The 20,931-nt window shown below is 41.7% G+C and overlaps 1 protein-coding gene across 6 annotated transcripts in view; it reads left to right on the top strand.

Annotated features, from left to right (window-relative positions):
* The window catches only part of ABLIM3 (actin binding LIM protein family member 3), a 142,758-nt gene that overhangs the window by 65,475 nt on the left and 56,352 nt on the right, over window positions 1-20,931 (top strand). For all 6 annotated transcript variants that reach the window (XM_072146197.1, XM_072146194.1, XM_072146191.1 and 3 more), the window contains exon 2: window positions 13,157-13,294. In XM_072146197.1, the coding sequence (XP_072002298.1) occupies window positions 13,157-13,294 (138 nt within the window). The remainder of the gene's footprint in view (window positions 1-13,156; window positions 13,295-20,931) is intronic.

The raw sequence follows: 20,931 nt of genomic DNA on the forward strand, positions 1-20,931 counted from the left end.
GATGGGAATACCGAGAAACCAGCTCAGGGTGAGCTGGTGCCGGAGCTTATTTTTGTTAGTGTTTTAAACCGCTGTATCGCGGTTTAGAACACTTTTTAAACTTTATAGCCGAAGCTGCTTCGGCGCACCAAGTGCGCGACCGTGCGTGCGGCTACATAGGAAGTGAAGGAGAGACCGTGCGCGCTTGGTGTGCCGAAGCAGCGGTTTAAAACACTAACAAAAATAAGCTCCGGCACCAGCTCACCCTGAGCTGGTGCTTGGTATTCCCATCTTACACCTAGCACTTCAAGTGGTAGGTTTCCTTTAAGCTGTGTGATTGGATATTTGAGTATTCAGGATGAATAACTGTCGACTAAATGAGCATTCATATTCAGATGGAAACCTTTTAGACTTACTTTGGATGATCAATTGCTGATAAATCTGGTACAAAATCAATTTTGACCATACATATGTATTACACGTGAAAGAGAAGAGGGGTGTCACTCATTGGGTTCCCTTCTTCAAGCAGACCAGAGCACGTGCACAGGCTTTGGCTTTATTCCGTACTAACCATGACTATGTACTATTGCCTTTTGTACAAAATGTGCAGGTGTTGTTTCCAGTCTGTTTGCTCACTACGTTTTTGGATTTTAACCTTGATATATGTTATCTATTTGAATCCCCAGCTAATAGAGTTAGCTTTTTCTTCTGGCATATTACACACCTGGTATCCGGATCAACGAGTGCTCTAGGCATCAACATCCGTGTGTGTTCGGAGAAGTGGTGAACTGATTCATTACAGCTTTGGCTGTTACGTTTTTTTTTTGTGCATTAAGCTTTAGAGAAACGTGGAACAGTATTTATGTTACCTGAAGAAAGGCATATGGACCCCATGGGTTGTGAGCTGCTTTCATTTTTTATGTATTTTTTATGTAGGGAGTCTGGTGCTATAATAGGGAGCGCTGGCTGTTGAACTCCTGCAACTCCCTTTGCATATAATGGACATTGGATGTGTAGACAAAGAAGTTCTTCTTATGTGCCACTACATACAGTCTCCATAACATTTCGGCACACCCAAGCTCCTTGGGCACCAGAAATTTTTATTATTAAAATATTCATGGACACAAATCTAAAGTCTAAATCGCCTTGCCCCTTTTTTAGGATTATGTCAGTTGTACAGTTCTTGATGGTTTGGAGCTTTCAAAGGTTTTAGAAGTCAATAATAGAGGATTTCCTTCTTTTTTGAGGCTAAGTAAGCATTATAATTGATAAGAATGGAAAAAATCTATTACAAGGCAGATAATGTTTTTGTGTCTGCATTAGCTGTGTTGTAGAAGGGGCTGGCTTAGTTAATAAGCTGAGATATGCAGCAAGTCTCCTCAAGTAAATCACAGAATAGAGGATGAAGTTCTTTGCTGTGCAGAAGAAATGTGGAGTGTCTAGGACTATAGAATGAGGTCTGATATTGTCCCACCAGAGTATTATTCACAATAAAACTACATTGGAGTATATTGGCATCTATCGGAGGTCCTATCAGAAGTCACTGTCACAGATTTTATAAATACATCAGATTAAAAAAAGTCCTGCAAACTTCTTTTCTTAAGAAGCAAAACGGCTCCATAACGGAAATCTTTGACAGGCCCAAATATAGTCAATGGGGTCCATCAGGATCATTATGTCATTAAGTTGGATTTATTATCTTTTGGATTTTTTTTTGTTCTATATTGGAGTAGAAGTCCAGAAACTCAGAGATTTTTTATTGTTTCATAATAGATAAGGTTAGATAAAGATGCAGGTCCATTAAGTGCAGCCTATAAATCACAGAACATTGATCGAGAGCAAGGCAAAAAAATCCCTACAAGGCTCACGCAAACTGGCCCAAATTCAGTAAAAATCCTGACTTCTCTTAACCACTCAAATATGGTAGCCAGAATAACTCCATGGCTCAAATTCAAATTAACGAAATGTTTTGTTGTGATGTTTGTGTTCTCAATAAGGGGATTTAGGCTTATCTTGAACATGAACAAAGTATCAGCCTACATCATATGATAGAGAATTCCACAGTCTCACTACTCTTGCAGTAAAGAATCCCTAAACAGTCATCCAAATTGTAGGGAAATAATTATGAAACCTTATTGATATGGAACTGATTAAAAGTCATTATAATTAAAGAACAGACATATAATGAAAAGATAAAGCATCCCACAGTATGATATATATATATATATATATATATATATATATATATATATATGTATGTATATATATGAGAAAAAATACATGTGACTAGAAAAGTCTACAACTGGTAAGGGCAATCATTGTACTGACCTAATAAATAGAAATGGCTCAATATATGCAACACATAATAGAAGGGAAAGTACAGTATATACTCGAGTATAAGCCAACCCGAGTATAAGCCGAGGCCCCTAATTTTACCACCAAAACCTGGGAAAACCTATTGACTCAAATATAAGCCGAGGGTGGGAAATGCATTGGTCACAGACCCCCCCAGTATACAGCCAACCAGCCCCCCAGAGGTCGCACTAACATTTTTCCAGAAGGGTAAAAATACTCCTCTCACCATTTTTGAGGAGTATTTTTACCCGAGGAGGAGTATGAAAATTTTGGTAATACACCGCACACATAGCACAGCATACGCTCGCTCGCCGCACAGCACTCGCTCGCCGCACAGCACGCGCTCGCCGCACAGCACGCTCTCGCCGCATAGCACGCGCTCGCCGCACAGCACACACTCGACGCACAGCACACACAGAACACTGCACACACTACACTCACAGAACACTGCACACTCACACTGCACACACTCACCACTCACAGAACATTGCACACACAACACTCACACAACACTCACACAGCACACACAACACTCACACAGCACACACAACACTCACACAGCACACACAACACTCACACAGCACACACAACACTCACACAGCACACATAACACTCACACAGCACACACAACACTCACACAGCACACACAACACTGAACACACTACACTCACACAGAACACTGCACACACTCACCCGGCACTGCGTCAATCACAAACGTAGGCAGCTGTGGGCAGGGAGAGTTGGAGCAGGAGGGAGAGCAGCAACTTCGCGGCCCACGTGTCTCCCCCGGGGCTGGTGCTCTCACTCCAGGTCTCTCTGTAGCGCGCAGTCTGAGCGGTTCAGCGCGCGCTGCAAATGAGGGAAATGAGGGATCACAGCGCACCGGGCCGCTCAGCGGGACACGTGACACAGTGATCAGTGTCAGGGGCGCGCGCTGTGATCCCGCATTTCCCTCATTTGCAGCACGCACTGAACCGCTCAGCCTGCGCGCTACAAGGAATAATTGCCAAGCGTAACTTTACGCATGGCAATTATTTTGGGGGGTAATGGTTAATGCGACCTCTGCAGCCCCCTATAGTATACAGCCTGCCCCCAGTAGTATACAGCCAGCCCAGCTTGCCCCCAGTAGTATACAGCCAGCCCATCTTGCCCCCAGTAGTATACAGCCAGCCCCATGTAGTATACAGATAGCCCCATGTAGTATACAGCTAGCCCCATGTAGTATACAGCTAGCCCCATGTAGTATACAGCTAGCCCCATGTAGTATACAGCATCCCCCAGTAGTATACAGCTTGCCCCCGGTAGTATACAGCCTGCCCCCGTAGTATACAGCCTGCCCCCAGTAGTATACAGCCACCTCAGCCTGCCCCCAGTAGTATACAGCTTGCCCCCAGTAGTATACAGCTTGCCCCCAGTAGTATACAGCCTGCACCCAGTAGTATACAGCCTGCACCCAGTAGTATACAGCACCCCAGCCTGCCCCGTGTAGTATACAGCCCAGCCTGCCACCAGTAGTATACAGCCTGCCCCGTGTAGTATACAGCCACCCCAGCATAAAAAAAATAAATAAACTTATATACTCACCCTCCGGTGGCCCCGATGTGCAGCGCTGCTCCCCCGATGTCCGCGGCGCTTGTCTTCAGGCTTCTGCGCCCGTCTTCCTTCTTCTGCGGGGCGCCACCATTGCTCTCTCCCGAACCGGCGCCTAGTATGACGCTGCTGACTTCATGCTAGGCGCCGCCTGGGGGAAAAACAATGGCGGCGCCCTGCAGAAGACAGAGCTGCGCATCGGGGCCACCGGAGGGTGAGTATATAAGTTTATTTTTTTTTAAGTAATTTTGTATGTTTGGTTACACCGTTACACTTTTTGTTGCACATGATTCGCGTACTGATTTCTTCAGGCTTACCTGAACAAGATTCCCCAAAGAAGCCAGCACATAAAACACAGGTTGGGGAAGGCTCTGTTGGTCTGTATAGATTTTTTTGGTATTTTGTTGTACTTTCCCTTCTATTATGTGTTGCATCTATTGAGTCATTCTTATTTATTGGGTCAGTACAATGATTCCCTCTACTAGTTTTAGACATGTAGTTGTTACATATCTTACATATATCATGCCCTGGGATACTTTATCTTATCATGCTATGTATGTTCTCTTATTTTAATGTAATCAGTTCAATATCAATAAAGTTTCATAATTATTTGCCTACACTTTGGGTCTTTGTTTTGTGTTTTGGTGTAGAATATATTTGGTGTGATAAGTGACCAACCAGTCTGGAAGTGAGGAAATTCGCCATCGCTTCTTCCTCCGATTTTCTGTTACAAGTGAAGTTTGGTAAGAAACCCAGAAGGATCATTAGAAGATCCTTGTACTACACATTCAGATATGTATACATTATAATGAGATCACCTCTCAGCCTTCTTTAAATAACCCCAAGTTTTTAAATCTGTCAACCATGCCCTCATTTTACACTGGTGCCCAAAACAGTGCACAATGGGGCACATTTACAGGCAGTCCCCGGTTTACGTACAAGATAGGTTCTGTAGGTTTGTTCTTAAGTTGAATTTGTAAGTCAGGACTGTATATTTTATAATTGTAACCTCAGCCAAATTTTTTGGGTCTCCGTGACAATTGGATTTAAAAAATGTTGGATTGTGATAAGAACCAGGATTAACAATAAAGCTGAATTGCAGACACTATTGATAACTGTTACAGCTGATCATTGTAGCCTAAGGCTAAAGTACATGAAATGACCAACATCCAGAGCTCCGTTTGTAACTAGGGGTCGTATGTAAGTCGGGTGTTCTTAAGTAGGGGACCGCCTGTACTAAGAATGTGGGAAACTGCACTAAAAGTTCTCTGCCTGTGTATAATGCTTGGTGAGGCAGATTCATTAATAACATGCGCCAGAAATCATGAATCTGTTGCTTCCCTGCACTGGTCTGAGTTCACCAATTTTTTTGTGGTGCACCTTTAACATAGAGTGTGCAACAGACTTTGCTTGAGCGCCATAACGCCCCCTAATTTGTGTCGCATGATGCCTAGTGCAGCTGCGCCACAAAACGGTTGTGTGTGATACATTTGTGTTGCAGACACTTCTTAAAGGGATATTCCCATCTGGGCATTTACATTTAATTAAATTCATTTGCCTTATGTAAACATTTCTTCAATTGGATGTTAAGAAAAAAATGTTTCTGTGTGAAGAAAGTTTACACTACAAAAAGAACGTGCAAAGTCTGTCAGAAAACTGGTGCAAAGCCCTTAGTAAATGCGCCTCAATATTCCATGTCTGGTGTAACCAGTGATTTGTTTAAGGGCAAAAGTATGTCCTTATCATGTAAATCTGAGCCTCTCTTCATATGCCCCATCATTTTATTTACCTTATTAGCAGCTACCTGTCTCTGGTCTCTAAAATTAAGTTTCCTGTCCACCGATAACCCCAAGTATTTTTCTGCTGCAGTTTTACTATTGTAATCACTGTTTGAAAGTGATGTAATACATGTAAGTGCATTACCTTACATTTATTTACATAAAATTTCTTTAGACATTTCTCTGCCCATTAGTGCCTCTCATATTATACAACCTACCTCTGTATTAATTACTTTGCAGAGCTTAGTATCATCTGCAAACATTAAAACTCTATGGTATGTAATAAAAATATTAAAAAGAAACTATCTGAGAATGTACCATTAATGATGACCCTCTGGTTTTTTATCACTAAGCCGATTTCTTACCCAAATACACAGATTTTCTGTAAACTCTCTAGTATCATTTTATGTACCAACCATTTATGCGGCACTGTATCAAAAGCTGATGCTGGGTTATAAAGTTATATATAGTGAAGTACTGTAGAATAGCATTTCTAAGGATCCCCTCAAATATTTTCCCACAATTGATGTTGAACATATGTGAATGCAGCCTTAGTAAAATTTTATTTTATTCAACTAAATAGTTTTATCTGTCCCTGGAGTAACCCCTTAACCCAGTTGGACAATAGGATCTACCCAGAGTGCTCATGTATCTTCTCAACATATATACCTGTTTGTTCCTTCACCTCCATCCCTGATGATTGTATAACATCTCATGCTTAGAAACATATGCCTGTAAAGGCTTTGGGACTCTAGTGAAATGCCAGGGACTAACGTTTATTTAAATTTAGCTGAGTTGTCCAAAGCCAAATGAGATTTCTACAAATCTTCTTGTATTGGAATAGAGATCAAATAAATCATCAAAATGGTTCAGTCACAAATTTCAGCCCTGCAACTGAGCTACTGTGGACCATCCCTGTTGCCCTCCTTCGTTCCCGTCGGGGATATTTCTAATGCTTGTTTACATTAGTGGATTAAATGCTGTAATGAGCTTTTCTTGATCCTTTTACGCTACGTCTAAGCACCTAGTAGATGCTTGTGTAAATGAGCTGACAAATCAAAGCATATTTCAGGTTAATAGTTCTGAAACCATCGTTCTCCCTCCATGTTTAGATGGACTGGATATAATTTAATACACTAGGCTTTTGTCACTGCCTATGTCCTCATCTATTCCCACATCCCTGTCTCCTCTCTGTGGTGCACATCATCTCTTTCTGTGTCTCCTGGGAGTCTGGCGATGGTTGGTAGGGACAACTCAGAGTTCCTTAGCAACAACGGGCTTGTAAATATATCAGTTTGGCAAAATACTATAAAGGAAAGAAAAAAATAAAATAACTGGAAACATAAGCAATTCTATTTTATCTTAATATAAAAAGAGGTTATAATATGAGAATATATCTATATGGTTCACAGTACACATCACATAGCCACTACAGAAACAAGCACATATACAGAGGTCTTTTTAGTGCAGGCTGTATAACCAATATTTAATGTATATCAATTGTTTTTTACCCATTTTTATTGTAATCACTAAAAACCATTGAATTGTAACTTTGCACAATTCTATAGTCTCTTTTAGCACTAAAAATCAATAGTTTGGTTGTTATTGATAAAGTCACATATTGGCTATTGAGCAAAGAATTAACAAGCAGAAATTAGAAAAAGAGCTACAGTATATATGGACCACTAAGGTAACAATGGTAGTATATAATTGAAGGTCTACTACTTTAGAATAGCTGAATAAAGCCCCTCATGCATAAGTTACAAACCACAAAATAAGAAAATTTGAGAATAAAAAGAACAACGGCATTTAATCATTATATGTTTCATAGGTTTCAAGTATATACCAGTTGAGACACTGGGAATAAAACAGGTAGTCTGTCCAAAAATAATGAATACCAAAAGAAACAGTAAATACAATTTCATTAACACGTTACAAAATACTAAACAATGGGGCACATTTACTTATCCGGTCCTGTCGCGATCCTGCGGTGCGTTGTCTGACGAAGATTCGGGTCTTCCGCGATTCACTAAGTTTGTGCGCCCGAGTTGCTGCATCTGTCGCTTCCGCGCCGAGGTCCGTCGAAGTTCGCCTTCTTCTTCCCGATGCTTGTAAGTGCGTGTCTTGTGATAATCATTTCTGAATCCGTCGGGTTGTCAGACGGACCTCCCCCCCCCATTTCTGTCGCTTGCAAGCCGGCACCGATGCACCAAAATCAGATTGCGTGTGCCAAAATCCCGGGGCAATTCGGCGCAAAACGGAAATTGTAGGGAAACCCGACGAAAATATGCTCTGCGGACCCTTAGTATTGTGCTGTAATAAAATTGGCTGAGGTATAGGACCATACACTACCTGGCATCCCACCACTATGAGCATTTCAAGCACTACAGCTCTTTCTCGAGGGGTATCGAGCAAATCACATTCACATATTACAATGTCATTAGTGATTATTTTTATGTTCAAGTGAATCATAATTTGTAGGATCTGCACATGTTTCACTACTAGTCATTAAATCACTACATATGTAAGGATCTTTAGATCCGAGCAAATGTATTAATAACAGTGTGGTTTGGGCCAGTCTTAATAATCAGTGCACCTAGTAATCTGCACCAGTTTTTTTAGAGCAGGTCATAGTAAATTTGATTTCTCGTGGCAGACTGCCTTGTTTCCCATCTCTCTAGCCCATTTTCTATTAAAGTGGCACAAAAAGGCCAAGACGTTGCCAATTTCATGATGTGCTCCAGGAATTCCAACTTTTTCATGCCTAGTATGCCAAAAAACTGCTTTGGCCCCATTTTCTTAAATATGCCAAGCTTATTAGATAATTGTTGGCCGAAAGGATATCAGCGCTTCCTCTCAATGTTTATTTCATTGAGTTAAAGAAGACCTTTAATCATTTCTGCCAACTTCAACTATTGGCTGTTTAAGTATAAAGGGTTGTTTTTGTTTGCTTTTTTTTGTAGTCGGTGAAGATGGTGAAAGGTTACCTTGAAGAAATTAAATTCTGACCATCCCAATATTTTTATTGTTAATGATTTAAATAGGACCTGTTACCCGAATATTGTCTCTAGGAGCTGATTGCTAAAGTAAGCAGCTACCTATCATTACCCCAGTAATAGCAGTGCTAAAATCATTTGGAGGGCTATGCAGCGCAGTGTTTGCTAACTTTATGGGAAGGTTCTGATAAAGCTAGCAATTTAATTACTGTTTATCAATTACTGTTATTACTGGGGTAGGGCTAGGGAGCTGCTTACTTTAGTAAGTAGCTCATAGAGACAATATTCGGGGGGTCCTCTTTAAGCTGTTGCTAGAAGCTTATGCCCCTCTTTTTACTGACAGGACATGTATACTTAGCCAAGGTGAACATGCATTTGTATAGGGAAGAAATACAAAATAGAAAGCGATCAAGTGTGTATAGCTAGCCTTTAACTTGATAAATGATGAATTAATGTTCGCCAATAATTAAACTTTCACAAATATTTCAATAAACTTTGCATAAATAAACAAAAGTGCAAGTAAATACAAGAAACCTATATCTAATCAGAGCAATGTGCTTCCTTATCCTCTAACTTTGGCTCTGAGTCTTCCTCCTTCCTTCCAAATATACTCAATCATCAGTTCAAAGTTAAAAACAAGTGCACAAAGTACAGTCCAGACTGATTATGTGTGATGGTTTTAATACTCCCGTATTAACTCGAGAATAAGCCGGCCCAAGTATAAGCTTAGTCACTTCATTTTACCCCGAAATACTGGGAAAACATAGTAACTACAATATAAGCCTAGGGTGGGAAATACCCAGCAGCTTTCCTCAGAAATGTAATGTCCATGCAGCCTCCCCCAGTAATAAAATGCTCATGCAGCCTCCCCTTTAATGGAATGCCCCATGCATTCTTCCCAGTAGTGTAATGCTTAGCAGCTTCCCTCAGTAATGGAATGCCCCATGCAGACCTGCCCAGCAATGAAATAACCAGCAGCCTCCCCAAGAAATGTAATGTCCATGCAGCCCTCCCCAATAATGAAATTATCAACACCCTCCCCCTGTAATGTAATGCCCAGCAGCCTCTCCTAGTAATGTAATGGCCAGCAGCCTCCCCCGTTAATGGACTGCCCCATGCATTCTTCCCCAGTAGTGTAATGCTTAGCAGCCTCCCTCAGTAATGGAATGCCCCATGCAGCCTCCCCCAGTAATATGTTACCCAGCAGCCTTCTCCAGTAATATAATACCCAGCAGCCTTGCCAAGTAATGTTATGCCCCATGCATCCTTCGCCAGTAATGGAATGCCCATACAACATCCCCCAGTAATGTAATCACCATGCAGCCTTCCCGAGTAATGAAATGACCAGCAGCCTTCCCCATTAATAAAAAATACCACATGCAGCCTCCCCAGTAATGGAAAGCTCTAAAAATTGTGCTGAAAATGTAAGCCTATACTTGAGTATATACAGGTATATGTGTAACAATCACTATTACTTTGAACATTCAGGGTCCTAAGTTCAATATCTAAGGAGCTACATCTGCACAAAGACATTTCTCCCATGGAAACACCAGAAACATAATTATATGTTTCCTTTGAAAGGAGTTATGTATGTAGGTAAGAGATGAGAAAATCAGATTGTAAGGAGGGGGGGGGGGGCTGAGATGTGTGATTACAATCTGTATCAGAGTTGAAAAAATGCTGGACAAAGTATGTTAAAATGATTTTTTCATTATAAATTGTTTTCCCGCAATTTCATTTTAACATAGATTATTGTGTTATATAATGATATCTCCAAAAGCCAATGATTTACAGAGCTTTTAGGAAACCGCACCTTGTGCTATAGCATTAGACTGCTATTATAGAAATTAAGACACCAAACTAGTGCAGAACGGGTTCTGAAGTCATCATCATTTTATGACAAAAATTTGCATTGTAAATGTTTTCATGGATAGAAATCAGCATACATTTCCATTCCACATGTAAAAGCAATTCAACCTTGTAGGTTTCTGGTTTATAGGCGGTGAAGTGCATGGCCATATAATTTATGATACATTGCATAATAAGAACTGACATGTGGAACCAGTTCCTTGTGATAAATTGTGTCTTTATCATTGGCATCAACCTGTTTACACTAATTAGAAAACTGAAATAGTTGTGTAACCTAATATTATGAGTGTAATGCCAAATGTCAGATTTTCTCTGAAAGCCTTTCTGGAATCTAAGGACAGGTGCTGGCAGGCTGTGAACGGAATAGAGGAGGGCAATGGAATCATCTGTGTAACTGCCATTGACTGTTATTGCGGCCCCTGAAGGTAATGGCAGGTCAGGACAGCGTATCTATGGCTGAAAACCCAGGAGCGGCAGAGCAAGTCTGTGCAGTGTCTGAAAAGGTTATCTAGATGTAACTGATGTGAGGAGCATGAATAGGCGGCTTTCAACGGGCATCTGCCTTCAGATCATCGTGCTCAAATTAATACAATCAAACCTCTTAGTCAACTGCTGCTTGGCTCTCAGCATCTCTGAAGCCAATACTGAGGAATGTTGCGATAGGATTGAAGGAATGTTAGGTTTTCTCACATATTATATAGTAAACGCTATGCCCCAGAAGTAAATCGAGTCTATCTCTGCTGGAAGCATGTTGTAGTAAAATTCTATGTTATTTTAAATATACCTTTATTATTTCTTATAAATTCCCTTTGTAATCCATATGCTAATGAGGCAGCTTGTACATCAAGGTTGTGCACCATGCATCCAGAGCACTGCTGTTCCTGCCTGGACCACTACCCTCTACATTAGAAAAGAAGGATATTTGCGGCTTCTGAGAAGCATGGGTGACAATTAAAGAAGAAGGAGGTGATTTAAGATGGAATAACAGTGTTCCTGAGGGTGCTGAGGATATAACCTAGGTGCACCAAATGTCTCATTAGCATTCAAATGAGACTGGTAATATCTTGGAAAGGGCATAAAGGAAATCACGGTGCATTTCTCTACAACTTGCTGCTGGCAGGGAGCCAGCTTTTTGTGAATTTAACTTATATAAAGCACTGAGATTATTTAGAATGTTGACAAAGATATTATTAAAATCAGCATAGCATAGGATATTGGAACCTGGCAGCTGGTGACAGGTTCTCTTTAAATGCACATACCTGTATTTTTCAGACTTCTTTGTTTCTTGACCAACAAAAAAAGTTTTTGTACCCTAAACTGGTAGGAGTCCCATACACTGCAAATAAAGTTATCTAGCTCCAGTAACCTTTGCCTGTGATTTCTATGCCCTCACTTATATGCTGCTCCCCTCCTATGACAAAATTGTAATTGAAATATGTAAAATGACTTGATAGGTCATATTAAAAGGCTATTCCCGTGAAGACAAGATTCTTAAATATACTCAAGATAACAAAATAACAGATTCTCTAATTCACTGTTTTAGCAAAAATACAGCATTTCACAGATATAAGTCAACCTGTCTTTATCAGTGCTGGTGGTTACTATGTTGGTTGTCCCTTCATACAGCCTATCCTATTCATGAATATCTCCTCTTGTCTGCACACTGCATAGCTATCTGCCCCCTGCATTACAAGACCAGTTCAGACACAGGCACAGACAAGCTACAGGCAGACAAGGTCTTTATCAAGGGGAGGGAGAAGGAGGCATATAGCGGAGCTGACTCTGTATAGGTGGGTTAGCAGAACTGAGAGTGATTCTATTTTATATCCATCTCATGGATCTCATCATCTCTCATCTGTCTCATATCTCTTTTTCTATTTGCCAAATACTAGTAGAATGTTCAGGAGCTAAATAAAAGTGTAGATAAATCTGTACCCTGATACTCTAAGCACATTGTCAGCACACGGCATCTCATAGCACAAATGGATCATGAAGTGTCTGCTTGGAGAGTCCATGTCCACACTCTGAAATCTTACACTGACTTTCACTGAGTGATAGGAGCTAGAGCAGCAATAAAACTGAGTAAAATTGTAAAGTAAGGGGGTTAAAATGATCTTTATTTTGAAAACATCACTAGAGAATTAAAATTTGAGAACTTTCTTTCAGGGGCAAACCCGAATGGTAAATATATTCTATGTTTTAAAACAGTATAATGATTCCATATATCAGAGATAGGAGAAGCTCGTGTAAGAATGTTTTCTGTGCTACTTTAGCTGGGTACTTCCACTACATCCACACCACGTTGGCGGGTAAGGCCGGGCTAGGGATGCCCTGTGCTGGCGCATTAACTATAACCTGCATCATCACCTGGCGTCATACACATTGCGACAGCTTTTGATAAATTCCCCGATTGTCTATGAAATTAACCCTAAAGTGTGTCTGATATTGGAACCAGGGATTGATGTAAATGGTGGTAATTGGTCTGCGGAATATGTCAGTGCTATATAAACAATATAAATAGATGCTTGGAATTTGACTTAATGATTTAGAAATGTTAATAATAAGTTTTTCTTATGTCTTTTCTTACAGCAATGCCCTACCCACATAACTCATACAGTTCAGGGGGCTCCGGACCCATCCAATGCTACCGATGTGGGGAGATATGTAAAGGAGAAGTAGTGAGGGTGCAGACCAACCACTTTCATATCCGCTGCTTCACCTGTCAAGGTACCAATCTGCAATCTACTGTATATAATCTTTGGAAAGAACAATAGGTGTTAATTGTTGAAAAAAGCCCTTAATCTATAAAATAACTTGATTCTAGAAGGAGCTACATGACACAATGAAGTGACATGAAAGCCATAGAAAAATGTTAGGCCGTATTCCAGTCATGACAATCCAATTTTACAGTGATTTATGAACGACCAAATCATGTGGTGTAAAGCTATAGGTATAAGGGATATAAAACATCCCCCACCACGGCCTGGCCTTTCTTCATTGGCTGGAGGCAGCCGAGGCACAGAATACTGGAGTGCCTGGTGTGGTGTTAGGCACACTATGGTCACGGTGCTTGGTATTGGGACCGGAGGACTGGTCTACAGCCTGGTAGGTCTCCAGCAGGTGGTGTGTGCAAGAAAAATGGAGGGATAGTCTGATGTAATAAGTTTCTCCCTGGGGCAAACCCTGAGGTCTATATGAGAATTCCTGGGTGATGAAGGATGGGAAGCTCGTGATGGTGAGCAGCCTGATCCAGGGATTACATGGAGGCGTGTTGTGCAAATCAACTCACAGTTCTTTATTGGAACATTAACAGCAGGCAATGGCCTAACAGCAGCAGCAGGTTCAGTAGGTTGGAAAGCTGGTAGGAGATAGCTGGTCCGCAGGAAGGGTTGCTCACAGCCTGGTAGTAACTTCAGGCTGGGCTGGTAAAGATGGAGCTGAGTCCAGACATTGGACCTCTGCTCTGGGGCTTAGTCTTCTGATTGTCCCAAGGTGCCAGGCAGCAGGCCTGAGACACCTCTGCTTCCTGGTAGTATGTCTGGAAGGCAGCTCTGCAGGAGCTGCACCCTGGACTTGCTTCTTACTCTACTGACTAACAACTGCAGGACCATGTGCTCCTACCCACAAGCGGTTTTATACTCCCCTAGCGAGGTTGCAGCACTCTCCAATCAGCTTCCAGCTTGCTTTACGGTAAAGAACACAGCATATTATTGGTTAGAGACAATAGATGTGTTAACTCTTACCCTCCACTTTTGGAGACATCCTAGAAAGGAGATCAGTCTTCCTAGAGAGCTCCTAACATGGAGGGGGCGCTATCCCATTCTATGTATTGGCAGGGTTGTTGCAAATAGCTTTATTTTTTCTGTATATTTTGTCCCAAATGACTTCAGTGGAAAAATGTAAGTCTGAAACTTTTAAAGTAGACTACATTTTATGTTTCTATAAAAATGTTATTAGAACAGCTTTTAAAGAAATGTGGACACAGACAACTGAGCACCGCTGTGCAGAAACAGCATGTGGGCTGTCTACTGACAGCATACCTGCGGATTACATCTTCTCATAGTTAAAGTGAATAATGAGGAAAATGGAAAAAATGGCTTCTATCTCTCCAGAAAACTTTCTCTGCAGCATTGCCTTACATATTGGGGATGTAAAGGCACTAATAGTAACCACATAGTAACGATATGTGGCCTAGGGCATTAAGTTAGAACTAGTTTTGGGGTCTAGGGTTAATGATAACATCACATCCTTGTGGATTAGTGTCATAAAAAAGGAATTGATAACATCCCTAGGACAACCCCCGGGACCCTCATTGTCATTTGCCTATGCAAACCATAGAAGAAAGAGAGAGATCTGGACCGCACATCCACACATTATACAATGATCTATAGGCTACATTAATAAACATGAAATGGACATTCTTAGTTATGTTTGGATCATAACCAATAAGCGCATTAATTTCTTCATGGTGGTCTCATTTTAGTGGGTCCCTACTGTATAATGTGCGGCACCACATGGTGTCCACCGCTGCTGCAACACAGCATCAGCAAAGACCAAAACCCAGCAGGCCCAGCAGTAACCCTACAGATAGGTGTAGTCCTTATGGTACTGTCCAGATACATAGATACTCTATCATATCATAATCACATAGCAGGTCGATAGATAATCTTTGGATGCTGCAGAACCCTAGAAGTGGATGCACATCTTGTAACACTTGTGCAGCATATGTCCTATGTGAGAGTATGATTTGACACTATGTGGCAGATTTATCAAGCAGTCTGAAAGTCATAATATTTCCAATTGCCCATGGCAACCAATCACAGCTCCCCTTTAAAATATTCATGAGCACTGGTGAAATGAAAGCTGAGCTGTGATTGGTTGCCATGGGCAACTGGAAATATTCTGACTTTCAGACTGCTTGATAAATCTGCCCCTATCAGTAAGTGAGGGGGCACAAGTGGGGCATTATTACAATACTTGTGTTATATGTGTGCAGCATGTGTTCTGTCTGTGTTATTCGCTCTATAGGTACGTGGCTTGAGTGGGGAATGTGTACAGTAACTGGATTTATCACATGTGCTGTTTGCATCCTATGTGTTGTGCATTTATGGCATGTGTTAAAGGAAATCTACTATTATTTTTTAATGTTATTATGTTTTTAGCCATTTCCACCTATAACTTTTGGTCTAAGTTAGCTTCATGCATGCAACCCCCCATCAAGGTATATTATACTTGGTCCCGGTGCATTGAGCACAAAGTGACTGAGCACATTGTGACCGAGCTGGGCGGCCCCGCTGCAAAAGATGGACCAATTACCAGTGTGGTCCCTCAGTGAGTGCTCTTCCCCCTCCCTTCTCCAGCCGACAAAACACTTCTGCCGAGGTTGCAACCAGGTGAAACCCGTTGAAGCACACAGTTGTGTGCATAGAACCTTGGGCTGGCAGTGGGAGACAGGATTCAGATTCTTCATAGTGATATATGGTGCAAGGAGTCCCTGCTTCCCTGCAAAACAGGAACAATGAAATGTTATCATGAAAAATGCAGTGTACAGGCAGTCCCCGGGTTGCATACAGGATAGGTTCTGTAGGTTTGTTCTTAAGTTGAATTTGTATGTAAGTCAAATCTGTATATTCTATAATTGTAACCCCAGCCAAAATTTTTGTGTAATCTTCTGTCAGCATATTGCATAACAGGAGGAGCTTAGCAGATTGACATACAGTGTGGGGCAGATTTATCAAGCAGTCTGAAAGTCAGAATATTTCCAATTGCCCATGGCAACCAATCACAGCTCCCCTTTAAAATATTCATGAGCACTGGTGAAATGAAAGCTGAGCTGTGATTGGTTGCCATGGGCAACTGGAAATATTCTGACTTTCAGACTGCTTGATAAATCTGCCCCACAGTGTGGAATAGATGGAAAATGATTTCAAACTCTGTCAGAGATAACAATAGACAGTAGCGCTGAATGTTATTGTGGTGGATGCCAGCAAACGCAGCCCAATTCAAGGTTGTAGACACTAAAAACAACATGGCCTAAAAAGTTGAATAATAAACCTTTTACTTCCTTTCCACAAAATTGCAGTCTGCTAAGCTCCCTCTATTATATGCTCCCTGACTTTTTTTTAATGGACATAACTTTTGTGGTAAATACCCTATATACTCAAGTATAAGCTGACCCGAGTATAAGCCGAGGTACCTAATTTTAACACAAAAAACTGGGAAAACCTATTGACTCGAGTATAAACCCGAGGGTGAGAAATGCATTGGTCACTGCTTCCCAGTATATAGCCAGCCCCCTGTAGTATATAGCCTGCCAGTCCCTGTAGTATATAGCTGGCCAGCCCCTGTAGTATATAGCCTGCCACCCCCTGTAGTATATAGCCAGCCACATAACCACATAACCATGATGTGAAGTGCAATGTATGACTAAAGGAAACAAGACCTAACAAGATTACAATGAAAGATAAAGGCTCCAGGCAAATCACTGGAGTTCATACATAGCTCAGCCAAGGTACAGCAAGTCCAATTAGATCTAGAGAAGATGTTCACTGTTTAAACCATTGAAAGAACCCTTCTTCATTGACTAGGCAAAGTAATGTAGATTCTGTAGCTGCTATCAAATATGAATCACTTTACCTTGTGTAAATTGAAGAGGATCCAACACTAACACAGACCAGCACTTCAAATCACGACTGCCCTGTGATGCTCAATGCTTCTACAGTACAACTATATGGGGCACAGGTTCTAAGCCAAATCTAAAGAACATAATTATTACACGTGTTTTGGAGGTACTATACTATCATACTTGTGTGTGGGTTAAGGTCAATGACATCTATTAATATGTGTTCTTTTCTCATGATTTCAGCACAAAACCTTTTTAAATGATCATTGTTGTTAAATAAAATCTAAATAGAGAACGGGTGAGTCCCAAATACAAAAGTTAAAGTTGTATATTCCTACCTACCTGTTGTCAACAGTGCACCCGAATATTCATGTCCAGGAAACCAGGACAATGAAGCAAAACTCCATGTCTCCAGTTTCCATATAGAAAGTTATTCCAGGAGTGGGCAATTCATTTCCCCATGGGGCCACATGAGAAATTGGGATGGCTTGAGAGGGCCAGATTAATATACTTAACTCAGTTCTACCAAATACCTAACGCCCCCATTCATAATGTTCCCTTTCATAATGCCCCCATTTATAATGCCCCCTCTCATTATACCCCCATTCATAACGCCCCCTCTTATTATGCCCCATCTCTTGACTGAAATATTTCCAAAGTTCCATAATCCTATTTCCTTCAAGACCAACAGAAGCTTACTGTCAAATTCCACAGAAGCTCTATGCAGAGGGGAGGGGGAGGAGTCAGATATGCTAGCTAAACCCCTCCCCTTTTCCAGCCAGCCCAGAGAGGACTGCAGACTATTTATATAGACTGCAAAGAGGAGAGCTGCTAGAAAATGAAGATTAAAAGTTTAGTGTCCATTAACAGGGTTAGTCCTTATGTACAGACATGAGATGCAAAGTTTCACTGCTGTTTATGTGCCTAAAATGTTCTTGATGGTGTTCTCCATCACTTCTTCCTCTGTACTGTCATTTTCCCCATACAGCCCCTTAGCTGCAGATTAGAAATGCTTCCTCCATCACTGACAGTGGAAATAAATGAAATAATCACTCCTGCATCCCATTAACCTGTCAGCTAGGCAGAGGTCGCATTAACGCCTCACCACGCGTCATAGACGCGTGATGAGGCGCCATTACCCCCCAAAATAATTGCCATGCGTAAAGTTACGCTTGGCAATTATTCCTTGCAGCGCGCAGGCTGAGCGGCTCGGCGCGCGCTGCAAAAGAGGTAAATGTCGCGCGATCACAGCGCGCGCCGGACCGCTCAGCGCGACACTTGACACAGTGATCTGTGTCATCAGCGCTCCGGAGAGAGAGCGCAGGCCCCGCGATACCTGTCGACAGCGGGGCTGCTGCTCCCTGTCCTGCTCCATCTCTACCTGCCCGCAGATCCGGACGGGTGAGTGTGTAATTGTAGGTGTAATGTTCTGTGTGTGAGTGTAGTGTGTGCTGTGTTCTGTATGTGTGAGTGTAGTGTGTGCTGTGTTCTGTATGTGTGAGTAGTGTGTGCTGTGTTCTGTATGTGTGAGTAGTGTGTGCTGTGTTCTGTGTTCTGTATGTGTGAGTAGTGTGTGCTGTGTTCTGTATGTGTGAGTAGTGTGTGCTGTGTTCTGTATGTGTGAGTGTAGTGTGTGCTGTGTTCTGTATGTGTGAGTGTAGTGTGTGCTGTGTTCTGTATGTGTGAGTGTAGTGTGTGCTGTGTTCTGTATGTGTGAGTGTAGTGTGTGCTGTGTTCTGTATGTGTGAGTGTAGTGTGTGCTGTGTTCTGTATGTGTGAGTGTAGTGTGTGCTGTGTTCTGTATGTGTGAGTGTAGTGTGTGCTGTGTTCTGTATGTGTGAGTGTAGTGTGTGCTGTGTTCTGTATGTGTGAGTGTAGTGTGTGCTGTGTTCTGTATGTGTGAGTGTAGTGTGTGCTGTGTTCTGTATGTGTGAGTGTAGTGTGTGCTGTGTTCTGTATGTGTGAGTGTAGTGTGTGCTGTGTTCTGTATGTGTGAGTGTAGTGTGTGCTGTGTTCTGTATGTGTGAGTGTAGTGTGTGCTGTGTTCTGTATGTGTGAGTAGTGTGTGCTGTGTTCTGTATGTGTGAGTAGTGTGTGCTGTGTTCTGTATGTGTGAGTAGTGTGTGTGTGTGTGCTGTGTTCTGTATGTGTGTGTAGTGTGTGCTGTGTTCTGTATGTGTGAGTAGTGTGTGCTGTGTTCTGTATGTGTGTGTAGTGTGTGCTGTGTTCTGTATGTGTGTGTAGTGTGTGCTGTGTTCTGTATGTGTGTGTAGTGTGTGCTGTGTTCTGTATATGTGAGTAGTGTGTGCTGTGTTCTGTATGTGTGAGTAGTGTGTGCTGTGTTCTGTGTTCTGTATGTGTGAGTAGTGTGTGCTGTGTTCTGTATGTGTGTGTAGTGTGTGCTGTGTTCTGTATGTGTGAGTAGTGTGTGCTGTGTTCTGTATGTGTGAGTAGTGTGTGTTGTGTGTGGTGTGTGCGCAGTGTGGTGTGTGCGCAGTGTGGTGTGTGCGCAGTGTGGTGTGTGCGCAGTGTGGTGTGTGCGCAGTGTGGTGTGTGCGCAGTGTGGTGTGTGCGCAGTGTGGTGTGTGCGCAGTGTGCGAGTGTAGTGTGTGCGCAGTGTGCGAGTGTAGTGTGTGCGCAGTGTGCTACCGAAATTTTCATACTCCTCCTCGGGTAAAAATACTCCTCAAAAATGGTGAGAGGAGTATTTTTACCCTTCTGGAAAAATGTTAGTGCGACCTCTGCAGCTAGGCATGGCCTCAATGTCATTACTATATGATGATCTATGTATGACGTTCCACACCGCCAAGTCTACCGGCATGTCAGACCTATAGCTGCAATGGTATTACAAGACATTACAATGCACATGTTTATTCTGCTTAGATAGATCGTGAAAGTATTTGTTATTATGTGTTAATTGAAATGGCGCTGTGTTGACTAACTATAAAGCAGAGGAAGTCTACTGCTAGGTTTTCAATGGAGCATTATGACTTAGGATCAATAGGACAACTAATTACAAGCAATACCTTTGTGATTTACAATCAATGGCAGCACCAGCAGAATAACTTTATTTACCAATCTGTTATACAAGATGATTGTTTGTTGGTTTAGTGGTTTTTTATGACAATGTAAATTCTGAGAGAGGAAATGTCTAAAATTCCCATTTATTCAGAGCCTTTTGTTTGCTGTGTTTTGGTAGAAAATCTATCATATTGCACAGTAGTTTATATTACAGTAGTATATTTATAGCACAGTAGTATATTTAAACATACTACTCATTAAATTATTGCCTTTCCACTGTTATGTTGCATAGGATTTTGTAAGAGGGAGGGGTTGTTGATAGAGATTAGTACATTCCTCAAAACTTTGATTATACCGGCGGTGGACGGTTTCCCCATTACCAGTAAAATTACCCACATTTTACTAGCTACCATACGTATAATCACCAGATATATTGGAAGGATGTATCATTTCCTAATATGTCGTTTTGACAATTTTTAAAAAAAATTAGATTTAAGTTTGAATCTCGGTCTCACCCTATCAGACCCCTGGGAGCCCTTTTCGGCATGGCCCTGTTTCTAAGACCGGATTGAACACAATTTCTACCAAGAACGTGAGGCTCTCAAAAGGTAGCCGCCCTCCTAAAGTCCTGACTCTGGGCAAAGAGTTGGCGAGAGATATGGGAAAAGTTTGGGGCTCCATGGTAAAGTCAGAAGGTCATGAAGCCACAACCAGCCTACTG

Source organism: Engystomops pustulosus, chromosome 4 (assembly GCF_040894005.1).
Source record: "Engystomops pustulosus chromosome 4, aEngPut4.maternal, whole genome shotgun sequence".
NCBI lineage: Eukaryota > Metazoa > Chordata > Amphibia > Anura > Leptodactylidae > Engystomops > Engystomops pustulosus.